This window comes from Thermobia domestica, chromosome 15 (assembly GCF_964235325.1).
Source record: "Thermobia domestica chromosome 15, izTheDome1.hap1.1, whole genome shotgun sequence".
Lineage (NCBI taxonomy): Eukaryota > Metazoa > Arthropoda > Insecta > Zygentoma > Lepismatidae > Thermobia > Thermobia domestica.
In genome coordinates this window covers 4,760,679-4,781,488 of record NC_137468.1, presented here as the reverse complement: position 1 = coordinate 4,781,488, position 20,810 = coordinate 4,760,679, and the positions used below count along the sequence as shown (strand labels likewise).

Genomic DNA, 20,810 nt, shown 5'->3' with positions numbered 1-20,810 from the left:
AATACTTATATAAAAGATCTCCTTTGTCAGTCTGAGTGGATGAGATTTCAAATTGAATTTCACGAGTTGCATGTGTAGTAATCTTAAATAGGGATATACCTTATTTTCTATTTAGCTTAGGGTTGCCATATTACCCGATTTTAGCGGGTACCACCCGATTTTCAGGTTCTATATTCGTCCCCCGCATAAACATATCTTAATCACGAAAAACCACCCGCTTTTTGGGATTGGAGAAAAATCTAAGACGACTTAGTTGATAAAGTGTTGGTATATTCAACGTAAACCGCTACACCTCTGATAATCTCAATCGTGATTGAGTTAAATTTGGACTGGTGCTCAGGCTCAGGCTATAGGCTATCTGAGCAGTGCGCATGTGCAGGGCCATTTGCTAATAAGAGATCTGCTATAATGCACAATGGTTTTCTTTGTGTAGTTCATGTGTTTTTAATGTAATGTATTGGAGGTTATATATGAATAAATATTCGTTTGTAGATGTTGTGACAAACATACTTGAATTATTTATGTCTTCATAAGCTACAAGAAAGCCGAACGACAACTTCAAGTGTAACTTTAAAGACTCTTATAGAAACGAATTTACGTTTGTTAGCCAGGGCAGAACTCAGTTTGAAGCAAAATGTACATTCTGGAAAACTCAGTTTCGTTTGAAAAGTTGGCTGCAGGGAATCAAACTGGACCCCACTTGATTTTTATATATTTTGTAAACTAGATCACGAGGAACACGCGTCTGAAGAAGTTTTGACATTCCGACTTACGGAACTCAAGATATTAAAATTTAAAGTTCAATTTAGACGTCATGTATCTATATGAAAAAACACAATATTCTCTATACGAAACATATGTCCTGTGAGATATATAAAGGTAACCAAGAACGTTCTGCCACTTTTTGTGGAGGTCTGTGTTCAATTGGCCCTCACACCGTGAGTTGAATGCGAATGGAGATAAGGCAAAGGTAAGTTGTTGGTGTGGGTATATCTAACATTCTACCTGATTCCGTTACGATGTGAACTTGTGTAAGGACAGAGTGAATATGGAACATCCATAAAGCGTCATAAGGGCTTGTATGCTGAACGAGTTCAAACTTGGGTCAAACGTCACTGCAACGGGGCGGAAGATATCTCAGGCCTTTCCTGAGGGTGTCGTGATTACGCAGACAGTGCAAGAGTGGTTTAACAAGTTTAAGGACGGTGACGAAACACTCACAAAAGACGCACCACGTCGCAGACGCCGGAAGACCAACACATGTACAAAATGATGATCTTCAGGTAGCAATTGAGGCGAACAGTGGACAGATATGTGAGGAACTGGAGCTATAATTCAATGTGAGTTGAGAAACCATTCGGCAGCACCTCCATGAACTTGGGAAGCACTACAAGTTGGGTCCATGGGTCCCACATGATTTGAATCCGGGCCAGAAGGCTACGCAAGCAGACACCTGTGTTTCTTTGCTGTCTCGTCTGAGGAAGAAGCCATTTCTGGACAGGATGTTGACGTGTGATGAGAAGTGGGTTCTGTACGAAGCCCCACAGCGTCGTCATTGGTTAAAATCCCATGAACCGGTTCCAAAACAGCTGAAACCAGCAATGCAGCAGAAGATCCTCCTGTGTGTTTGGTAGACTGCTCGCAACATCGTGCATCGGGAACTGCTACCGGCCGGTCAGAGCAGAACATCAATGCAACTGTTTACTGTCAGCAGTTGAGCCGTGCTCAAGAAAAACTCAAAACCCTTATGACCGACCTTTGTGGGTTTATCGTAAATAAGACTACATATTATCTCTCTCTCTCTTTTTGTTTCACTTGCTCCAAACTTTGGTTTCGTGGTTTCCAGCGCCCACAAAAGGTAATCATAAACCATACAAGCAGTCCCCGTCTCCACCGACCGCTGGAAAGATATCGGGGAAGAGAGGAGTGCTTGCCGTAAAAATTAATGAATAAAACAAATAATCTATGAACTGGTTACAACACACTGTAAAGCTACGAGTGATTACGGCCAAGAATTAAACGTGAAATTAAAATTGCGAGTACTATGTATTGTGATTAAACAAACAATATACAATAAACAACTACAAGCTAATTATAATATTTAACAACTTGAGCGCTCAGAAGTAATTATTTTTTATTTTCTTAAAATCATTTACTCTGATCAGGTGGCCTTTTCGATTTATGAGAATGATTCTTTCTCAATTCTACTTACAGTTTGCGCTAGCGGCATGGAATGAGAGTAGGGGAAGATTTGTATGACACTCGCGTTCCACTATGCATACTGTACTGCACAAGGAGGGTGCGGATTAAGTCAGCCGCAGTTTCCTCTTCTGGCTATCCTCTTTACAGAAACTGGTTCCTAAATCCAATCCAGTAATTCATTTGCCATACGAAAGAAAGCATCCAATAGTTATGCTACTTACAACAGGATTATTGTTTCTAAGTGCTCCAGCCAAGGTCCACTGACTACATCGAACTTCGTTTAAAACTAGCTTGCTAGCTCTTTTCCTTTTCGGTTACAACAACTCATAAAATCACAAATGGATTTAGATTCAAGGCTCGTTCTATAATTACACAACACCGACACTTGGTTCCTTTTACTCCAACTTCTTAGGAACAATGACGGGCACAAAGCTCTGGAAGCTTAAAGTCAGGTCGACGGGCTGGGTGCTTGCCCGTGTAAAAGCCTACTCTACGTGCAGGACGCACGACAGGTGCGAGGCGCACCCCTACCTAACCGAGTCTCTTCAATAGACTGACTTGCTTTTTTCGGCAACCTCTTGTGTTGCTTCTCCAAAGGGAAAATCACGGCTTTGACTTGAAACGCAACCAACTGATGCAACGGCTAAACTTAGCGATGAGACTTCTTGCTGGAATGTTCTGTGAAGCGATTCTTCTTTCTTTTTAGCTATAAAAGGACTGCTGGGCGATTTGATCGAAGTTAGTTGCACACATGCACATTCAAACATATCTGTATATGCTTGGGAAGAGAGAGAGTTCTTGGAAAATTTCCATACAAGGCCTGTTCATTAATTTTTAAGTTTACACTTCATAGACTGTCTTTCTTCTCTTGATTAACACAATTAATGAGCGCCAAAAAATCCGTAATACCCTGGAGCCAGCACTTCTCAATCGCAAGGGTTTCTCCCGTTACGGGACAACGCTAAGCCCCACATGGCTAGAATGACCCGGAACTCCATCCTACGCTTTGGATGGGAAACACTATTGCATCCGTCATATTCGCTGGACATTGTACTGTCCGATTATCACCTGTTGCATTCCTTGGACACTCACCTTAGAGGACTGCAGTTCAACTCCGTAGTAGAGGTGCAAAATGCACTTGATAATTTCTTCGCTTCAGGGCAAACCAAGTTCTACCGCGAAGGAATCCATGCCCATTCCGAACGTTGGCAGAAGGTCGTTGATACTGATGGGTACTATTTTTGATCTTCCAGGTACGTCTTAGGTGACATATCGATGCTCTAAGGTGATGGGTCAAAAAGCGACAGAACTTTCTTCGTTACTTTTATACATACTATATAAAACTACTGTATAAGTTCTAGTATCTCGAGTTCGGGAAGTTGGAATGTCAAAATTCCTTCAGATTATTGCTCATTTTAGTCTAGTTTACAAAATATATAAAAATCAAATGGGGTTCTTTTTCCTTCCGTGGTCACTTTATGTTCGAATATCTCGAGTTCCAAAATTCGGAATGTCAAAATTCCTTCAGATTCGTGTTTCTCGTGGTCTATTTTACAAAATATATAAAAGTCAGTTGGGGTCCAGTTTGTTCCATGGTCACTTTATGTTCGAATATCCTTAGTTCCGAAATTCGAATGTCAAAATTCTTTCAGGTTCGTGTTCCTCGTGATCTAATTTACAAATATATGAAAATCAAGTGGGGTCCAGTTTGCTTCCCTGCAGCCGAAAAGGGCTAGTGCATTGGAAGTGTTATCAAAGAAATAACTTTTTTAAAAAAAGTGCGAATGATCCCAGGTCAGTATTTGTAACACACAAGTTCACATCAGTACTTACGGTTTAGAACCCCCACTTGCCTGATTTTAAAATATGGCAATCCTAATTTAGCTGTGACTTGTACAACCATCGAACTATTCATTTCGCACAGTGCTGCACATATTACCACAATCAGGCCCGTAGCCACCCCAAAAATTTAGGGGATAGTGGTCGAAGTTTGGGGGGCTACAGGATTCAATCATATTATAGTTTATCACCGTATTATAGTTCACTTGTAAGCCTACCGTGAAAATTTTAGGAGGGGCCAGTAAAAATTTAGGGAGGAACCCGGCTCTCTAGACGTCCCTGGATACGGGCCTGACCATAATAGTCTTGGAGCAAATAAAACAAAGTTAAAATACACATATAAATCAATACAACTGTCTCGAATGATAAATGCTTTTACAATTGTTAAAAGGTGTAATTAAAAACAGCGAACATTGTTTCTGCTTCGAAAAGGACAAACATGGTTTCGCTTATGAAACATCACGGCTTTCGCTTTCAAAAAGAGCTTTTGCGGTTTCCGTTTGGAAATCCGCTTTTGCGGTTTGGGTTTCGAAAACCGCCTTTGTGGTTTCGGTTTTGAAAACCGCAAATGTCACAAAAATTCGACAGCACTAATATAAATATGCTGGTTTTTTTTGAATATTGTGACCAAACCAACAAAGTTTGACGTAGCTTGATATACTGAAATGATTTACGCGTGGTTTGGTACTGCTCGCAAATCTTGTAAATGAACTTTTTTGTTGTATATTTGGTATTGCTTGAAATATTGCGGGGGGCCGCGATGGCTCAGTGGTAGAGCGTTCCTTGGGTGGACAAACACCGTATGCGTGGGTTTTCTCGGGGTTCTCCCGTTTCCTCCCATTTTCTTCATTCCACCATGTCATTCATTACTCATCATCAGCGTCTCCTTTAGCCTTACCAGCATAAGCGTCGGACGTAAAACTGAAAGATTTCATTTCATATTTTGAAATATTGCGATCAAACCAACGAATGGCGTACAAATATAACCGAAGTTATACAACTTTTGTTTAGCAATATGAATAGGAAGTCAGAGTTGTGCGTCCATCGCATATTCATTATAAACACGTAAGTGATATCGAGAGAACAGTGACGAACGTGCATTAAGAACAAAACATATATGTGTTGTTACGGAATGAAAAAATAGTCGAAGTGAATCGAAATTCAATTGTTCTTTAGTCCTCCTATTGTTTCTAAATGCATAGTAAACAAAAATGGAGATTTAGATTTGTACTGTTATGAATAACATAGATTTAAGCGGCCGTCTTGGATTCAGCTCGGCCGCCATTTTGACCACTTTGACCAGCCGCCATTTTGCACAGAATTATCGTAGAGTCGAGACTTGCTCCATCTTCTTTCATTTGATAACTTTCAAACGATGTGCTACTTAACCCCCCGTGCCATTTGAAAGTTTTTAGTTGGACCCCACCTGCGACCTTGTGGAGTCCCTGGGACAAGACGTTTTAACTTAAATCGTTGTACTTTGAAAATAATTTAATACGTCCTTTCCTGTTTTCATATTTGTCTCACCGTTTCCGATTTATATTGGTAGCCATGGACTTTTCAATTAAGTTTTTGCTTACATTTTTACCTGCCGCCATTTTGCACAGGTTTGTCATAGAGTCGGGATTACTCCATTTTCTTTGAATTTACAACAACTTTCAAACGATGTGCCACTTAACCTCCCTTGCCACTTGAAACTTTCGAGTTGGACCCCGTCTGGGTCCCTTCGGGAGACCTTGACGAAAACTTTTTTTTATCCCAAAAAGTGTGACCTTGAAAATGATGGGAAACGTGTTCGCCGAGTTTCCATTCACCCAACCGTTTCCGAACAAATGACCCGGTTGAAACTATTCTGCCAGGTATTTTTTTTGTTTTTTTTGCTTTTACATTACAAAATATGTTGTAGCTCACGATATTCCGCTCGGTGGCATGTATAACTTTCGTATTCGTCTAGTTATAACACATCAAATGCAAACACAATTGTCTCGTTCGGATCTCAGTAAAGCTACTTCGTGACCCTACCTTGTAAGTAATTATTTTTTCATGTTTTATTGTATCGCCTTCAAAATGCTTATATGTTTAAATGTTTTGTTTTTTTCCAGAGGGAAGGTATTATATGTTCCTAACGTACCAATCATTCAGGAGCTTATACAAGTCACAAATAAAAGTTTTACAAGTATTGCAGACTCCAAAGATAAAGTTAAAAAGTTTCTTTTACGAATTAACGATACGAAAACCAATCCTCAAGCGTGGATCGAGGTGAGATAACTTGAGTTAAATGTATTACATATATATAATATTTAAACTCCAAATCATTCCAGCGTCAAATCAGAGATTCACATTAAAGATAACTGTACTGGTGGTATGCTTAACAGTTCTCGTATAGCAACAACTGTAAGATCTTTCCTGTCTGCAAACATAGTTGTTTCAAGAAATTTTCTAAATAAGTGTTTTATAATTCCTTGACTGTAGAAAAAGAGACCGCTGCGCTGATGTGTGCATTTTGTAGTTGTCTGTTTCGAATTACTACCATGGAAAAATATGACTACGTTGGCTATCATTAATTCCAATGGAAAAATTGTCAACTTGCAGAAAATATACGACTTTTGAAACCAAAAACTTTTATAATTGGTAATATAGGTGTTTATAATGCACTAACTAATTATTGTCTACTTATTATTTATATTATGCAGTAATAAAAATAACTTTTCCAACTTGAAATAATGGATGCATGAGTAGTAGAAAATGGATCGATCTGGGCCATATGAGGCCAACATAGGCCAACTCAGGAGCCCCTGGGAAATCGAGCATCGTGAACCGTCAACCCACGGTCTTTTACGACCTCCACTTTAGGGGTGTATTTGTTCCCTTTTATGAGCACTTTTCAGGGGATGTACTCGTTCCCTTTTATGAGCACTATTTAAGGGTGAAATCGTTCCCTTTTATGAGCATATTTTCCAACCCCTATTTGAACATAGCAGATAATATATAAGACTACGTAACACATAGCAGAGCAGAGAATACATAAGACTACGTAACATAGCAGGGGTGGACTCGTTCCCTTTTATGATCACTTTTTCAACCCCTATTTGAACATTTTACCATAGCTGAGAATACATGGAGACTACGAACACATAGCAGAGCAGATAATACATAAGACTACGTAACATAGCAGGGCTGTACTCGTTCTCTTTTATGAACACTTATTAGGGGTGGACTCGTTCCCTTTTATGAGCATATTTTTCAACCCTTATTTTAACATAGCAGAAATTACACTGAGACTATGAACACACAGCATAGACTACGTAACATAGCAGAGGTGTATTTGTTTTCAACCCCATATTTTAGCAGACAATGAATACCTATGTAACATAGCAAAGGGGTACGAACACACAAGTATTTAACATAGCAGATAATACATGAGACTACGTACTTTTCCACCCCTTATTTTACCATAGCAGAGTAGATAATCTTTAAGGGATGTACTCGTTCTCTTTTATGAGCATCGTTTCCAACCCCTATTTTTACCATGGCAGATAATACATAAGACTACGTAACATAGCAGGGGTGTACTCGTTCCAACTCCTATTTTAACATAGACAATGCGCACATTATAGTAAAGATTACTGAACCGTCCACACGGTCTACAGGGGGTGTATTCATTCAATTTGATGATCACTTTTTCCACCCTTATTTGAACATAGCAAATTCATTCCACCCCTAATTGAACATAGCAGAGATGTATTTGTTTAGGGTGTATTCATTCTCTTTTATGAGCATCGTTTCCAACCCCTATTCGAACACAGCAAAAAACTAGAGAATAATGGGGATGTACTTGTTCTCTTTTTAACCCCTATTGTGGACACCCCTATTTCCCACAGAGGCTACGGACATAACAAAGGGGGTATACTCGTTCTAACATAGCAAAGAATTCTTTTTACCTGGGCCTTATAGTTTATGTGGGATACGCCGTTTATATGTAAATTTTAACCGATTTGGATGAAACTTGGAATATAGGGATTTTCGGACATGCTGATTACGAATATCATATTTATTTCTACTGGGTCTTATAGTTTATGTGGGATACGCCCTTTGTATGACACTTAAAACCCAATCACTCGTAAACGAAGCAACGTATTGAGGAGGTGTTTCCACATTTAGCAATTGGTCATCAACTACTGACCATCGAGGTCAAAGGTCAAAATACTTAAAACCTAATAACTCGAAAATGGATCCACATGTTGAGGTGGTGTTTCCACATTTAGTAATTGGTCATCAACTACTGCAAGTTCCAAAATAATGATCATCGAGGTCAAAGGTCAAATTGCTTAAAACCTAATAACTCGAAAACGGAGCCAAATATTGAGGTGCTGTTGCCACATTTAGTATTAGTTCATCAACTACTACAAGTTCCAAAATTAATGACCATCGTGGTCAAAAGGTCAAACTCGTAAACGAAGCCACATTCGCAGCGAACTCTGGTTTTCATGAACATATTCAACACAACGTATATTTCAAAAAATAATCAATCATGGGTGCGGTTATGAGGAATACTTAAAAATCACCCCCCTCGAATTTTGACAAAGTCCAGAAATACTTAAATTTTTAAAAATCAATATTTCAGCTATTTTTAACCGTAGCGAACTCTGGTTCCTCATTTAGTAACACATCATCAACTACATGTACGAAAATATTGACTATTGAAGTCAAAAGGTCAAATAACTCGTAACAGAGCAACGGATAAATTTGTGTGATCTATTCAATTTTTTACCAAGCAGAAAAAAAGTGAAGAAGGAATAAATTTGAGTGGCTTATTTACTTTTGTGTTAATGAGAAAGAAACCAAAGAAGCACAATTTTAACTAGCTCAGAATTTCTGTACCTTTTGGGCTATTCAAATAAACGCAAAATTAATTTGGATGGAGTATTTATTTTTGTACTAGAAAGGAAAGATATGCCATTTTAACTAGCTGAGAATTTTAAATCATCTTGTACTATTTAAACAGACAAAAGGATAAATTTGAATGACCTATTCAATTTTGTACCAACGAGAAATGCCATTTTATCTAGGTCAGAATTTTATATCATTTTGTACTACTCAAATAAACGAAGGAATATAATATTTAGTTTTGTACCAACTAGAAAAAAAGAAGTGAAGAATGAATAAAATTTAGGTGGATAATTTTCTTTTGTACCAACTGGAAAAGAGAATAAGAGCTACTTTAGCTCATTATGTACTGTTTAAAGAAACTAAAATTGACTATTTTAACTAGCTCAGAATTTATGTAACTTTTGAACTACTCTAATGACCTATTTTTGTATCAATCAGAAAAACCCGAAGAAGAGGCATTTTAACAAGTTCATAATTTCTGTAACGAAAGAATAATTTCGATGTTCTAGTTTTTATACCAACGAGAAAAATGAACTAGCTGAATATTTTATATCATACGAAACAATAAATTTAAGTGACCTATTCAATTTTGTACCAATGAGAAATGCCATTTTAACTGGCTCAGAATTTTATACATTTGGTAATATTTAAACAAACGGAGGGATAAATTTGAGTGGTCTAAAAAAGGGCGAAGAAGGAGTATTTTATATAATTTACTACTCAAATAAATAATGGAATATTTAGTTTTGTACCTCCAAGAAAAACAAAGAAATACCATTTTAACAAACTAAGAATATTTTACCATTTTGGAGTATTCAAATAAACAAAGGACTTATAATTTGTGTCAACTCTAAAAAAGGACCATTTTAACTAACTCAAAATCAGTTAAACGAAGTAATGCATTTGAGTGAGCTATTTAATTTTGTAACAACCAGAGAAAAACCGAAGCTGAGTATTTTAGACCATTTTGTATTTTTTCAACAAACAAAGGAATAAATTTATATTAACCAGAAAAAAAGCAAAAAAGGACCATTTTAACTACCTCCGAATTTTATATCATTTTAAACTAGTCTAATAAACGAAGGCATAAATATGAGTGAGGTATTTAATTTTGTAGCAACCAGAGAAAAAAAAAACGAAGAAGGCCCATTTTAACTAGTTCAACATTTCTGTAGAATTTTTTACTACCCAAATTTGGATAACTTATCTTATTTTTGTGCCAATCAGAAGAAAATCAAAGAAGATCGATTTTATACTTTTTGTACCATTGAAAACTGAGAATAACTTGAGTAGTCCAAGTTTTTGTACTATAAATTTGGGTGGCCTATTTAATTTTGTCCATTCTTTAACTAGCTCAATATTTCAGTACCATTGTAACAAACTCAAACAAACGAAAGAATAAATTTGAGTGGCTTGAGCAAATAAGGTCAATTTGTACCTTTTTGTGCTATAAAATAAACGAAGGGTTAAATTTGTGTGACCTATTCAATTTTGTACCAAGTAGAAAAAATTGAAGAATGAATAAATTTTGTTTGCTTCTTTACTTTTGTATTAGCAATTAAAAAAGCGGAGAAGGTCTACTTTTAAATAGTTCAGTATATATGTACATTTTGTACTACTCAAATAAACGAAGTAATAAATTTTGATGTTCTACTTTCTGTATCAACCAGAGAAAAACAAAGAAAGATCATATTCTGCTACTCAAACAACCGAAGGAATAAGCTCAGAATTTGTATACCTTTTGTTCTATTCAAATAAACGAAGGAACGAAGGAGGATAATTTTATATCCTTTCGTACTAATCAAATAAACGAAGGAATAAACCTATTCACTTTTATAGCAAGCAGAAAAAGCTCCTTTTAGTTTTGTACCAACCACAGAAAACGGAAGATGGCCCATTATAACAAGGTCGGTATTTTTATATCATTTTGTATTACTCTAATAAATTTGGGTGGTCTATTTCATTTTTGTAACAATCAGAAGAAAAGTAAAGATGATACATTTTAACTAGTTCAGAATATTATACCTTTGTGAAGGATTTAAAAAACGTGTGTTTCATTTAGTTGTGGTGCTACATTTTGCACATTTTGTATACGTATTTCATTATTTCTCCTATTGCTAGAAATAATATTTTCGTTCGCCATTTCCAACATGTTCCATATATCCGTTCAACCAAAATTTGTAAATAAGAACTGTTCTTTCCTATATTGGTATATATATTTTGTTAAAATATCAATATAACACATACGTAATCCAAAGTCATTTAGCCAAAGAAAGAGTGCTACTATATATCATGGTGAAGACAAATCCTACTTAATTTGTGTTAGGTATCCGAAGTTTCGATATTAATGTTGTCCAGGAGCTGACACCTCCCTTCTCGTTTACTTTCGGACACTAGTCGCTCTTATCCTTTCTCTATCACTATATCTTATCCATTCTTTATCTTTTCCTATCACCTTCAGTACGCTTATTTACATTGCAATAGGACGTAATATTGAGATCTTAAAATTTCAGTAATAATAATAGTGGTATTAAATTTTTTAAAGTTGCCCTAAAATTAGGCAAAACTTACAGATATGTCGGGATTTCGAGAGGGTGTCTGGACCTCCAGGACACACCTCTGCATCTACCAAAATTTTAAACCAAAGCGTTCCACTGAAGTTTCGTGTAGATAGTATTCTACTGTACGCTTTGAGGAAGATAACTGTAATAAAAATAACTGAATATCACTGAACAGTAAGGCATATAATAAACTAAATTTTAGAATATGCAGAAGTAATTATAAAAGCTTTGTTACCAAAATACCTACACAGACCATAATAAATCAATGAGCTCCGAAATAGAAAGTAACAAAATAGCGTATAAGATTCAGTTTACAAAGCAATTGTTCCTTAAAGAATGGACATGCACTATTTCGAGAATCGAGATAAAAGAGAAATGTTTACGATATTTTCGTCTCGTCTCGATTTCCATCTCCAACGCGAGACGTTAATTTGACTTAGCCTTGTCTCGTCTCAAATGTAAAATGTTAACTCTCGTCTCAATTTTGTTTGTTTTGTTTCAGAAACGAGATGAGAAATTATTCTTCTCGTGAGCAACAATAAACAAAACCGAAATATTCTTGCCAAATGTTACATTTCTGGTTGTGATTTTATGCCCTGAGCGATAATAAGCTCCTAACTTTTAATCATCTATGAGATAATAATAATAATAATAATAATAATAATAATAATAATAATAATAATTATTATTATTATTATTATTATTATTATTATTATTATTCCTGAAGATTTGATAGTTCAAATATTGAAACATCCGAGTATTCAAATATCAGAAGAAAATGAAACGTGTGTCATCGCCAATCAATCGCCACCAAACATTCTAAAGTAAAAAAAAAATAAAAATAAAATAAAATAAAATAAAATGTACTGGTTGTTCGTGGATCCGATTTGATTCGACTACCTTCACATTACTGGTGGAGCTCCTTGACCAGTTAACCACGATTCCTACGCAGCAATTGATTTGTCTTTAGTTTGTTTACGAGTATAATACACGCGCCGCATTTGATTCAAAATAAAGGAGTTTTGTATTTTGTTTCTAAAAAATCTGTAATGTTGATAATTTAGTGAATACAGTGATATAATGCACCCCGAGTCAATTACATATTCCTGTCTTTTGCCAATCAATCTGACTATTAACAAACTACTGTCGAACAGAAAATGTTCTTTATTTAGGCAAGTTGGAAGAAGTAACGCTTTATATGAGTGTTAAGAGTTGTGGTTTTCTAATCTGGCTGCCCGGGTTCGATTCCCGCATTCGCCGTTTACCATTTTAAAAATGTTTCATTTACAAGGCAGGGCTCCAGTTGCATGCTGCTAAATGAAAAATAATCTCGAGTGGGGAAATTCAGTGATGATGTAATCCTGAAAATAAAGGATGGAAAATGAATGAAGAAAACGTGTTACAGAGTTAATTCTGTTAATGGTTCTATATTTGATATTAACGGTTAATTTCGTGCATTTTTAAATTGTTGTTTATTGATACTATATTCTCCTTTTTATTCTTTGTGTCTCAATGTGTAAATTTTCACAAATATTAAACAAATCATGAACCCTCAGTTATATTTGCGATCTAAGGAGAAATACGCTTAGTACGGGTAAGTTCTCCAACTCGTCAGTGGCGACAGAACCTAGGAGCTCGGGCCCTGTTAGAGCCCCAAAATTTTCATTAGAGTCTGGGTTCTTCCCCTGAATGATCAATCAATACTTTAATTGATTTGCAGGTAGGACTACTGTTAATAGTTTTAAAACTCAGCACAAGGCTTTGTGTTTATTTTTAAAAATATCGTACTACATATACCGCATAATATATCCGTATATTATTTGATACGCATATATGTATAGTCATTTGAAGTAAGTCAACTTGTTTATATCCCCTCATTTGAGTTAACTATAAGATTATTTAAGTCCCCTGGCTGTTATCTACTCATCGGTGTGTCTGGTGTCCGTATATTTTTTCTGGTATTGTGCTGTTTACTGTGTGTACAAGTATCCAACGTCTCCGACTCATTTCGTCAGCCGGTGTTTTTCCTCACTCCCGCACAAAAACACACTTTACGATTTCTTCTTTTAACAGTTGGGGGCAACTTCGTGATGCTGTTCTAGCTACTCTACCAGGCGTAATTAATCTTGAAGCAGGCGTTAGTTGGGTTGCCTATCTCGCGAACTTTGTACATCAAGAATTTCTGTTGCCCACTGTACATGATCGAGGAGATTGGTTCGTGTGATCACACGATATGCAACAGAAAAGGATCGTGTGATCACACGAAATGCAACACAAAAGCATCGTCCCATCGATCTTTTGTACAAGTATGGTTAAATTCGTTTTTTAATATTTATGTTAGAAATTCACTTATATCTGTGTGTTTAGTATATATGTTTTCTCTATTTTCCGTATAGGATATAGATTTTTTGTAGGTAAGGAAGGAAGCAACAGTGATCACTGGCGCAAATCACGAGGGGATCAAGGATACATGTCCCCCAATCTTTTAACTGGAGGATTGTCCCCCCAGTAATCCGATTTGAAACGTGTTTTTGAGGGAGAAATGTGATGCTTTGTTTCCGACTGCCACAAAGGAAAGTGAAATAAAATTGATGCCCTCCCCAGAATAAGCCTCAAATCTGCCCACCTCTCAATGTTGAAGACAACTCTGCTCCCCTGATCCTTCACAGTATTGTTTCTCAACTTCATAAATATTTTGAACATCGATTTAAAAACTAGATTATGGGCGAAACGGTCTTACCCGTCCCCCCAATGTAAAAGACAGATTTGCGCCTATGACTGTGATTCAACGTTGAAGAAAAATAAAATTCTAACCTGCCCATAGTTATCTTAAAAGCAATGTTATTTTGTAACAAAACATAAGAAGATATAGATTAACGAATGCCACTTCATTTTCTGCAGATATTAGTAGTAATGGCCCCACTTGAGGACAATTTTTCGCTCCCAGAGTCTGGCGCCCGGGCGCCCAGGTCAATGACCTATGGGTACTTAGGACCCCCCAGATTTTGGCAAGGGTACCTTGTCCCATCCCCTAAATTTTGGCAGGGGTATATAAGTAGTGATGTGAGGCGGAAAATTTTCCATTTCGGAAAATTTTCCGCTATATTTTTCCGGAAAATTTTCCGTTCTAAAAAAATGTCAGTAACCAAGTAACAATTCCTCAGCAATCATAAAATTGGTTGAATTCATGTACAGAAATGTTAAAAAGTGAAATATCGTTTAAAGAATCTGAAAATTTTCATGGCTCAGACAAATTTCAGTACTATGTAGGAACAAGTTTAAAAAAACCATGAATCGAAATATTTTCTATCTTATATGGAAAAATTGAAGAATTTTTTATGAGTCGGAAATTTTTCATTATTTTGAAGCAAAAAGTAAAACAACTTTTTGTGAATCGGGAAGTTTTATTGTTCTGTAGAAACAAGTGAAAGGAATGTTCATAGATCGGAAAATATTAATCGCGATGTAGAAACAAGTGGAAAAAATTTTCATAATCCGGACAATTTTTGATATTATGTTTAGTGATGTTAGGTGGAAAGGTTTCTACTATATTTGACTGCACATTCAGCTATAAAATTCAATTCCTGTAGAGGAAAGTTAGACAGCAACAAATTATCATTTTCTAATTAGCTTTCGGGAACCGGAAAATTTTCTAATATTTCAAGTTGGGAACTAAAATTTTACACAGTGTTTCTCTCTCTCTCTCTCTCTTTTCATCTGCGAGCTCCTTCGTTGCTAAGCGGTTAGCATACGCGCCTTTGGCATGGAAGACCTGACTTCGTTTTCCAGCGGGAGCTCATGTAGTTCGGATTTCACATTAATCAGTTGGTCCCGTCTTATATAGTCTCGCTGCTGAAAGGAACGTTAAACTCAAAATCAACTCAATTCAACTCCTCTCTCTCTCTCTCTCTCTCTCTCTGTCTCTCTCTCTCTCTATGTGTGTGTGTATGCAAAGTGCAGAGAACATGCATTGAGTTCGTAGAGTACAAATATCCCATTCTAGAATATAATTTAAAATTTCAATTTATTAAAAGTCATGAATATTTTCCGATTCATAAAAACATACTCCAATTATTCCTACATCGTTGTTTAGCCGTAAAATTTATTGGTAATAAATATTGTTTTAAAAAGTTTCATGAAGTGAAAATCTAACGATTCTTCATTTCTAGAATGTTTCAAAAACTTCAATGTGTTCTTCCCTCAGAATTCACCTTTGATCTTACAATATTAGATTTCGTCAGTTTAATTCGCATAAGACGGTTTACTACTTTTATAGATTTACATACTGCAAATAAGTAGATATAATATAAAGTGCCTACTGTAAATTTTTGACTACCCAAAATTCGAGTTTAAGTAACTCATGAAAGCAAATACTGACCATTTTCTGGAAATAAACATTTATTTATTTATATATTCATTCAAAAGAGAAAGTGAAATATAACTAATAAGTAAGCTGATTTGTGTATATATATGTATGTACTTCTTCTATCGAATCGTCATTATTTCTAATACATTTTTATACATAATAATAGTAGTTTTACAATACAAATATCTACTCTAAGATGTTGGTTATACAAAATTCCAATATTGAAATTATGATTTACGAGTGTTAAACACAATAAAATCATTTTTCTTATTTTCTGTTACAAAAATAATCTTCATAAGGAACTTTTATGTAGTTATTTCATTACATAGGCAGGTCTACATGTGAAGAAATAGTGGAATTTTCTGTTTCTGAAATTGATAAATTCACAAAGGTTTCTTTTCAATTTCTTGTTACATTTTACATATTGGAATGGGATATTTGTTCTCTACGAACTCGATGTATGTTCCCTGCACTTTACACACACACACCCACACACACACACACAAAGAGAGAGAGAGAGAGAGACTGTATATTTTTACTTCCCAACTTGAAATATTAGAAAATTTTCTGGTTTCAGAAAGATAATTGGAAAATGATAATTTGTTGCTGTCTAACTTTCCTCTACAGGAATTGAATTTTATAGCTGAATGTGCAGTAAAATATAATGGAAGATTTTCCACCAAACATAACTAAACCTAATATCCAAAATTGTCCGGATTATGAAAAGTGTTTTTACTTGTTTCTACATCGTGATGAAACTTTTCCGAGTCATGAAAATTGCTATCATTGGTTTCTACAGAGCAATAAAACTTTCCGATTCACAAAAAGTTGTTTTACTTTTTGCTTCAAAATGATGAAAATTTGTTCTTCAATTTTTCCATACAAGACAGAAAATATTTCGATTCATGAAAAATTGTTTAACTTATTCCTACATAGTACTGAAAATTGTATGAAATGAAATGAAATTGTTGAGTTTTACGTCCCACGGTTATGCCGGTTAGGCTAAAGGAGACGGTGATTATGAGTAATGAATGAAATGGTGGAATGAAGAAAGTGGGAGGAAACAGGAGAACCCCGAGGAAACCCACGAACACGGTGTTTGTCCACCACAAAGTTCACTTGGCGGGAACAGGGTTTGAACCCGCGACCCCATGCACCAGAGGTGAACGCTCTACCACTTTTTTTAAACTTCCGGACGTATTTTCTACTGCAACCACTTTTCAGGACTACTAGACACGACAGGGACACGAATACAGAAACATCGAATACAGTTAAAATTCCACCCTTGCTACTACAGAGAGACTCAAACCCCCAATGGGCTTCACCTCACGATCATCAGTCTAACGCCCCAGACCGCTCGGCTACACCCACCGACACCACTGAGCCACCGCGGCCCCAGTACTGAAAATTGTCTGAGCCATGAAAATTTTCAGATTCTTTAAACGATCTTTCACTTTTTAACATTTCTATACATGATTTCAATCAATTTTATGAATACTGAGGAACTGTTACTTGATCACTAATATTTAAGAACGGAAAATTTTCCGGAAAAATATAGCAGAAAATTTTCCACCTCACATCACGGCTAAACAACGATGTAGGAATAAATGGAGTATATTTTTATGAATCGGAAAATTTTTCCGGAAAATTTTCATCACTGTACATAAAACCACCCCTTTAAATTTTGGAAACTGGCAAATCTAAAAATTTGGTGTGGTAACCTAGGACAAGGATATGTACTTCTATCAGTATTGGGGATCCCTCTCGTTAGCTTTCATGGGTGAAAAATTGCCAAAAATTCAAATTTCGGAAGTTTTTGACTTAATTTATCACCTTTGATGAGGTATAATTACCTTATATAGTTATATGAGCGTATACAGGGGTCCATTCCCTTTCATAAGACATAGTTACATTAATGCACCCCTTTAAAAGTTTGGTAAGGATACCTTGGCCAACTCCTTAAATTTTGGAAATTGCCAAATTTAAATATTTGGTATAATTGTATAGAACCCTAATTTGTATCACTATAAATTTGGGTGGTCCACCTCGTTCCCTTTCATGGGTAAAACATTGCCAAAATATAAACGTAAGCAATACGTTGTACCGCGTGTTCGGTTTTTGGCCCAATTTATCCCCTTGGATGAGATCCTATTACCTTACATGGTTATATCGGTGTGTACAGGGATTTATTCTCTTACATAAGACATAGGTACATTGATGCACCCTTCTTAAAATTTGGAAGGGATACCTTGGCCCATCCCTTAAATTTTGGAAATTGTCCAATTTAAGCATTTGATATAATAGTATAGGACCTCAATATGTATCACTATAAATTTGGATGGTCCATCTCGTTCCCTTTCAAGGGTAAAAAATTGCCAAAAATTGAAATTTCGGAGGTTATTGACTCTCTTTAATGACGTTTTATAACCTTATATTTTGGATATTGCCCAATGTAAACATTTAATATAGTACTATAGGACCCTAATCTGTATCACCATAAATTTAGGTGGTTCATTGGTTTCCTTTCATGGATAAAAAATTTGCCAAAAATTTAAATTTCGTAGGTTATTGACCCAATTTATATGTTTAATGAGGGCTTTATTATTTTATATGAACATATGATTGTGTTCAGGGGTCTATTTTCTTTTATAAGTCATAAATACATTGATGCTTTCATCTTAAAATTTCTCAGAGGTAAATTGACCCACCCTTAAAAGTTTAGAAATTATCCAATTTGGTATAATAGTACAGAGCCCTAACTAATATCATTATAAATTTCGTTCCCTTTCATGGGTAAAAATTGTCAAAAAATGTAAATTTTGGAAGTAAAGGAAGTTTGGAGTACTCCCAAAGATAAAGAATTCCTCTTCGCAAGCTAAACAAAACATGTGATGGTTGGTATCTGTGCCACAACATTTGAACCTGTTATTCGATTGGGCAAAGCAGAACAATTTGGTGTACAATTGAACTTTGAAGAATGGCAGATATTATGTACACGAATCGACCATATGAATGATAATTTTCATGAGGAGCTAAATGTGACCATAGTCAAATCATTAGGCTCAAATCATGAAGTTGTGCTACGTACAGTTCTCGAGAAGAAGATGGCGCTGTTACGTAAAATGAGTTCATCGCATGAACCACGCAACATGGTGTATCTAACCAAACGGAATGAACCAAATTCATCAATGTGTTAAACATTCAGTGGAAGTGTGCAACAAAACAAGTATATTCCTGAAAGAGTATTTTTTTTTTTGAGAAATGTGTTATGCATATTGTACAAGATGTATCTAGATGGTGTGATGGTAGTCAACATCGTTCGTGGGTGCATACCTGTATTGATAAACAGTTTATTTGTGATAAAATGGACATTGAGTTTCCACCAATTGACATTGCAATAGACCTTAGAAGACTTCAATTGGAATTAAAAGTATACGCTAAAGACAAACTAGTGAAAGAAGTTCAAAATATCATCTATCGACAATATCCAAATCCTTTATCTGGTATAGATGTATGTGATTAACCAGTGCAACGTAATAAAATGATCAATTTCAATGATTTGTGTTTTTCATTTTAAGTACAACCCCATGTTCTGACGTGTACTATTGCATCATGATAAACATTGTTGCCAGATGTTTTTGTTCTAAACAATTCCGCTTCTTTACTAATGAGTGCACAAACTTAAAAAAATTCAAACCAAAATTTTCCAAACAAAATTTTCAAAGTTTCAAACAAAAAATTTTCAAACTAAAAATTTTGAAATGAAAAAATTTTCGAACAAAAAGTTTTACAAAAAAAATTTTAAAAGTTTTTCAAACAAAATTTTGAAACGAAAAAATTTTTCAAACAAAAATTTCAAACAGAAATTTGAAACAAAAAATTCAAACAAAATTTTCAAACAAAAATTTTCAAAACAAAATTTTTAACTAGAACAATTTCAAGTTTCACGGTTAACCGTCGAACTTTATCCGGTTTTTAACTATTCGATTAACAAATAAACGGTTTTGACCATATTTATCAATGAGTGCAAAATGTTGAACGAAAATGTTCAAACCAAGATTATTAAAGAGTAATCGATAAATGTTAAACAAAACTTAAAACTGAATGCAGCAAAGATTTGAAAATCATCAACCAATCAGATTGCACGAAGGACAGTGATCAACCAATCAAATTGCATCATCAATAACTTTGCCAGTGATCAGCTTACATCACCTTATGACTAAATTTCAAAGTTAAAGCATATCAGATATCATATTGCCTTTAGACTATGAGTCATAAGATTCAATAAGGTTATCTATCAGATTTCTAAAGCTCAAGGTAAAAAATCAATTACCACCAATGATCTTAGACTATGAGCTGTGACTAAAGTTCAAAGTATTGTTTCATATTAATCAGGTATTGAACATTCAAACTTCGCGCCTCATACTAAAATTTTGGTTATCACAATTCCCAAATTTAAAAAATGGTCCTATGTACCACTCTCGATATACCTAAGTCTTAGAATTAACCATATAATTATATGTTCAATGCGGTCAATAACCTAGAAGGAAATAAGCAAAACCAACTGTTGTCTAGAAGTGTGTTATTTGATAACTCCCAAGTAAAGAAATACCACAACAAATTTTGAAAAGGAAATTAATTCCTGTACACTACCTCATCAAGGTCAATCACGTGGTATAACGTATTGCTTACGTTTATATTTTGGCCCATAGACGGGGATATTTAAGACCAATGAATTAACTTCATTTTGATAATTCTCAAATTATCTTCCTAAAGTTCAAGAGGAACGTGACAATGTTCCAGTGTCCTGGACCCATAATCCCATCATAGTTCAATAAGTGACCACGTGATCATACTAATATTTGACAATTATTTACACAAAAAAATGGGATAACATCCAATTTTAAGAACAATTACCAATTATTGATTTGACAATGAGAAATGTACCCCTC

At 35.3% G+C, this 20,810-nt stretch overlaps 1 protein-coding gene across 1 annotated transcript in view; it reads left to right on the top strand.

The window, feature by feature from the left end:
• LOC145672005 (phospholipid-transporting ATPase ABCA1-like) overlaps positions 1-20,810 on the top strand; it is a 378,961-nt gene that overhangs the window by 83,317 nt on the left and 274,834 nt on the right. Inside the window, exon 9 of the mRNA XM_081741187.1 lies at positions 6,144-6,300. Within this exon, the coding sequence (XP_081597313.1) occupies positions 6,144-6,300 (157 nt within the window). The remainder of the gene's footprint in view (positions 1-6,143; positions 6,301-20,810) is intronic.